Below are 5,547 nucleotides of genomic sequence, written 5' to 3'. Positions count from 1 at the left end.
TTTACACTCCTGTCATTTGCCGTGAGTCAAATAAAACAGACCTTTATTGTTAAGAACACAGAGTCATCATCCTTTTTGCATTTTTGCACTCAATTATTTTTATTATGTGATGTATTAATGCCATGAATGCTATTAAAATTATGTGTCTGTCTTTTTTTTTCAACAGATTAACATGAAAACTATGCCTGCCATCATGTTCAGGTTGTTAACTGGTCAAGAGACTCCGGTGTACATATAAGGAATCATAAAACTGGGACTTTTTCCTGCAATTAAAAAAAAGGTTTACAGCTCCTCCTAAAACAAAAACAAAAAAACTCTCTGTCTTGCATCATATGGGTGTAGACTGCATGTAAAGATCGTTAGAAAGAGTGCAAACATTCACACAAAGAAAACCTAATCACATAATCTGATCAAAGGAGTGATGTTATTTGCTTATTAATGCAATTATACAGATAGACTTCCATGCCAGACTTATTAGTTTGTATATATGTTAAATGCCTTTGGTTCAAGCCTTTTTTGAGTTCTTAAGCTAGCAAAGTACTCTTAAATTAAAAATACCAAGTGACTGTACTAAAGTTCACTAAATCAATAAAGTAGGTTGTCATCAATAGATTTAATTTTTAACAATACTCATTTCACAAACTCAAAGATTAACAAATGGACTAAAGCATGCTAAAAATCCAAAGATAGCTGTTTACATTTGCTGAACATGCTGCATTTGAGTTCTTCTGGCTGTCTTCAGTGTCTCTGTGATAAATGGGTCCTGTACACTGTGAATGGACCATTTCTGTAGATTACTACTTCAGCATGCCGGACTTGAAGACGGAAAATATACTAATTAGACAACCTGAGCTGCATTCATGTTTATGCATGATAAAAAAAAAGTGTTATTTTAGTATCATTGAGATTTTTGAATTCGATTTTGTGTATTTTCTGTTTTGATTTTAGTTTTTTTTTAATGTCTGTATAGTTTATAGAATTTATACAGGTGTAGTTATTTTAGAACTTCAATTTAAATTTTCATATAACTTCAATTTAAGTCTTTTTCATATATATTTGATTTCAATTCATATTTATTTAAGTAATGAACAGGTTTTTTATGGTTATGTTAGCTAATGATGTGTGTGTGCATATGAATGACTTATAAATTAATTATTTTAGAATTAAAAATCAAATTTCCTATGAACTTCCAAATTCAGATGGCTCACACATTGAAAAATAAATCGATGCAGACTACATGTTAAATGTAACAAATTATGCTCATATGGTTATGAATTCACTCTTGGTATTGCCAAATGTTATCTCATTTGACTAAAAAGAACTGTAACACAAATAATGAAAATAGACAGATTGTAGAATTTGTATTTTATTTTTTTGCATCATGTACATATATACATATGAATATGCAGTTTGTATAGAACAGCTGGATCAGTAACAATTCTAGATATACAGCTGCTCCCAGCAATTCAGTCTGTAAGTTTTCAAGTAGTAGTTGTGGATGGCAGCACACAGCCCCTCAAAGTCTCTGTTAAAATTGGGGGGGGACACAAAAACAAATATAAATCTAATTTAATCAAGCAGCAAGGACAGGGAATTTTAAAACAATGACACAATTTTGGTGTAATTAGTTATATGCTTGTTGTATGGAAAAGAGCAGCATGAATATTCTTCAGAACATCTTCTTTTGTGTTCCACGGAAGAAAGAAACTCATTCAGGTTTGGAACATCATGATTGTGAGTAAATGATGACCAAATCTTTTTTCTTTTCAGATAATGTTAATGCAAATGCCTTTATTTGTGCTTTGAAACGTACTGTTAATGTAGTGATCTGCTGAGACAAGGAGACATTCTCTGTCTGTGTGTTGTCGTCATAGATCACTCCCTCTAGAAAGCCTGAGTTGAGGTAGCCTTCACCAGTATGGGATTCGTCGTCCTCATTGTCCACGCCTACACTGAATACCTCCCTCATCCTCGCAGGAAACAGACAGTCCAGTAGCACCACCATCAAACCAATCACAGCGCACAGCAAACCTGAAAATAATCGGCAAACACACAAAAAAAGATTCTTCATTGGCATTGATGGTTCCATGAAGATCATCCATAGAACCTTTTCATCACACAAAAGGTTCTTTATAGTGGAAAAATGTTCTTCAGATTATTTAAATGTACTTCACACTTCAAGGTTCTTTGGGGAATTCAAAAATGGACCTATGACTGTGAAAACCACCTTCTGGAACTTTTATTTTGTTTTAAAGTGGAATATTCTAACTCTTAAAATAAAGGTTTGAACGGATGCCATAGAAAAAACAAAGAACCCTCCCGTGAACAGTTCTTAAAAGAACAACTTTTCTTAAGAGTGAAGAACATTTTAATAATCTAAAGAACCTTTTTTCCACTATAAAGAACCTGTGGAATGAAAGCTTCCATGGATGTTAAAGGTTCTTCATGGAACCTCAGATGCCAATAAATAACCTTTATTTTTAAAAGTATATATTGCACAAAAAGGTTACTCAGACTAAAAATAAAACTGGTTCTGTTCACCCAAAATGGTTCACCAAAAGTATTGTCACCACATATTACATCTATATCATTTGATATTGTATTTTATATGATTTCCAAGTCAAAAACTTTTGAAAGTGGTACGCTTTCCCATAAGGAGCATTTACCTGTAGCCAAAGCGATCCAGAAGGAATGGCTATAGTCTGTCCTTAAGGACTCTGCACCTATACTGAAGTCACATGGGATCACACTGAATATAGTTGAGAAGGAAGCCATGGAGAAGAAAATGAAAGCAGCCGTGGCTATCATCATGTAACCGGCGTAGAGGATGACAGGCATTGAGAAGAGGATATTGGCCACCAGCCAGCAGCAAAAAGCCGTCCTGTGGGAGAAGGCCATTCTGTACTTTAGCTTGTTTGCATTTGTTGAATAGGACAGGGTTTCTTTACACTACAGTAAGACATTGGTGTGTTGGTTTACCACAGATTGGCTGTGGCGAAGCGGCCCGAGTATCTGTACTGGTAGATGAGGCCGCAGGCGCTGTTGCGAGTGAACTTCTCTGCGATGTAAAGGATGGGGTTGGGAAGACCTCGCTCCAGTGCATCACCGTACTGCTCGTCCACACTGCTCGACCACCTGAAGATCTCGTTGTAGTCAATGGTCTCATTTATCTGCGATACTGGGTCGCCTGTTGGAACGGATATGGAAAGTTCCCTCTCTGGAGTTATAGAGTTGGTTAAATCGTTGTTTCTCTTGTGAGAGTGTTCGGTTGAATGTGTTTGTGACAGAGGAAGTGTGCTTTGCCTTTATATGCTCCACATAGACTATAAGATCGTCGGGAATTTCCCCTTTCCAAGAAGCGCGCAATCCCTTCCAACAAAGGAGCAGAAGTTTGTAAGTTTCGACATAACCGGTCAGCAGGGTTTTATAGTTGCATGTGTTCCTTTGAAGTGTAAACAAAACTTGCATACTTTCCTTTGTTACAATTATTTTAATTTTCTCCAAAGAAAAGGAGGTTGTGCACAAGCTCAGATGCACTCGCGATGACATAATGCTCATTTTGTTCTCGGATCTAATTATTTATTCAAAAATGCATTTTAATACATAGAATAATTTAGATACAACCATTTAATGATTATGATTCTGCATTCATTAAATTAAGAGTCAGTTTGAAATGTTTTGACTGTCCTAAAGTATCAGATATTATAAAAGGAAAGTATAGCCTACAGATGTCGTAAAAGGATAAAAAGTCTTTTTAAAAGTAAAAATTATTTTAAAAATATATTGCCATTGGCATTATATTTTATTATTAACTCTTTTAAAAAAAAGCAGAGAAGCTTTAGTTTTTTTTTATGATAAAAAGTTATTAAAAGGCGTTTGTTTGTGCAAGTAGCAACAAGAAAACCATAAAATATATTTTTTATAACTAATAGAATATATAGTTATATACAGTGGGTACGGAAAGTATTCAGACCCCCTTAAATTTTTCACTCTTTGTGATATTGCAGCCATTTGCTAAAATCATTTAAGTTAATTTTTTTTCCTCATTAATGTACACACAGCACCCCATATTGACAGAAAAACACAGAATTGTTGACATTTTTGCAGATTTATTAAAAAAGAAAAACTGAAATATCACATGGTCCTAAGTATTCAGACCCTTTGCTCAGTATTTAGTAGAAGCACCCTTTTGATCGAATACAGCCATGAGTCTTTTTGGGAAAGAGGCAACAAGTTTTTCACACCTGGATTTAGGGATCCTCTGCCATTCCTCCTTGCAGAGCCTCTCCAGTTCTGTCAGGTTGGATAGTAAACGTTGGTGGACAGCCATTTTTAGGTCTCTCCAGAGATGCTCAATTGGGTTTAAGTCAGGGCTCTGGCTGGGCCATTCAAGAACAGTCACAGAGTTGTTGTGAAGCCACTCCTTCATTATTTTAGCTGTGTGCTTAGGGTCATTGTCTTGTTGGAAGATAAACCTTCGGCCCAGTCTGAGGTCCTGAGCACTCGAGAAGGTTTTCGTCCAGGATATCCCTGTACTTGGCCACATTCATCTTTCCCTCGATTGCAACCAGTCGTCCTGTCCCTGCAGCTGAAAAACACCCCCACAGCATGATGCCGCCACCACCATGCTTCACTGTTGGGACTGTATTGGACAGGTGATGAGCAGTGCCTGGTTTTCTCCACACATACCGCTTAGAATTAAGGCCAAAAAGTTCTATCTTGGCCTCATCCGACCAGAGAATCTTATTTCTCACCATCTCACAACTCCATGCGGGCTTTCATGTGTCTTGCACGGAGGAGAGGCTTCCGTCGGGCCACTCTGCCATAAAGCCCCGACTGGTGGAGGGCTGCAGTGATGGTTGACTTTCTACAACTTTCTCCCATCTCCCGACTGCATCTCTGGAGCTCAGCCACACTGATCTTTGGGTTCTTCTTTACCTCTCTCACCAAGGCTCTTCGCCCCCGATAGCTCAGTTTGGCCGGACAGCCAGCTCTAGGAAGGGTTCTGGTCATCCCAAACGTCTTCCATTTAAGGAATGGAGGCCACTGTGCTCTTGGGAACCTTAAGTGCAGCAGAAATTTTTTTTGTAACCTTGGCCAGATCTGTGCCTTGCCACAATTCTGTCTCTGAGCTCTTCAGGCAGTTCCTTTGACCTCATGATTCTCATTTGCTCTGACATGCACTGTGAGCAGTAAGGTCTTATATAGACAGGTGTGTGGCTTTCCAAATCAAGTCCAATCAGTATAATCAAACACAGATGGACTCAAATGAAGGTGTAGAACCATCTCAAGGATGATCAGAAGAAATAGACAGTACCCGAGTTAAATATATGAGTGTCACAGCAAAGGGTCTGAATACTTAGGACCATGTGATATTTCAGTTTTTCTTTAATAAATCTGCAAAAATGTCAACAATTCTGTGTTTTTCTGTCAATATGGGGTGCTGTGTGTACATTAATGAGGAAAAAAATTAACTAAAATGATTTTAGCAAATGGCTGCAATATAACAAAGAGTGAAAAATTTAAGGGGGTCTGAATACTTTCCGT

The 5,547-nt window shown here is 37.3% G+C and overlaps 2 protein-coding genes across 2 annotated transcripts in view; one reads left to right on the top strand and one right to left on the bottom strand.

Annotated features, from left to right (window-relative positions):
* LOC107557985 (amyloid beta A4 precursor protein-binding family A member 2-like) overlaps positions 1-278 on the top strand; it is a gene marked incomplete at its 5' end in the record, with an annotated part of 11,638 nt that extends 11,360 nt beyond the window's left edge. The window contains one exon of the mRNA XM_016241582.1: positions 167-278. Coding sequence (XP_016097068.1) covers positions 167-238 — 72 coding nt within the window. The remainder of the gene's footprint in view (positions 1-166) is intronic.
* Positions 279-1,735: 1,457 nt separating this feature from the next.
* On the bottom strand, positions 1,736-3,407 carry LOC107557983 (dual oxidase maturation factor 1-like; the record flags this gene model as incomplete). Its single annotated transcript, XM_016241581.1, has 4 exons — positions 3,378-3,407; positions 2,980-3,215; positions 2,667-2,881; positions 1,736-2,031 (listed from the first exon to the last, which is right to left on the bottom strand). Coding segments are annotated over exons 1-4 (777 nt in total), but the record flags the coding sequence as incomplete, so codon positions are not given.
* Positions 3,408-5,547: the final 2,140 nt, after the last annotated feature.

Source organism: Sinocyclocheilus grahami, unplaced genomic scaffold, assembly GCF_001515645.1.
Source record: "Sinocyclocheilus grahami isolate Dianchi unplaced genomic scaffold, SAMN03320097.WGS_v1.1 scaffold627.1, whole genome shotgun sequence".
Classification (NCBI taxonomy): domain Eukaryota; kingdom Metazoa; phylum Chordata; class Actinopteri; order Cypriniformes; family Cyprinidae; genus Sinocyclocheilus; species Sinocyclocheilus grahami.
The sequence above is the reverse complement of the archived record's forward strand: the minus strand, read 5'-3'. Positions and strand labels throughout refer to the sequence as shown.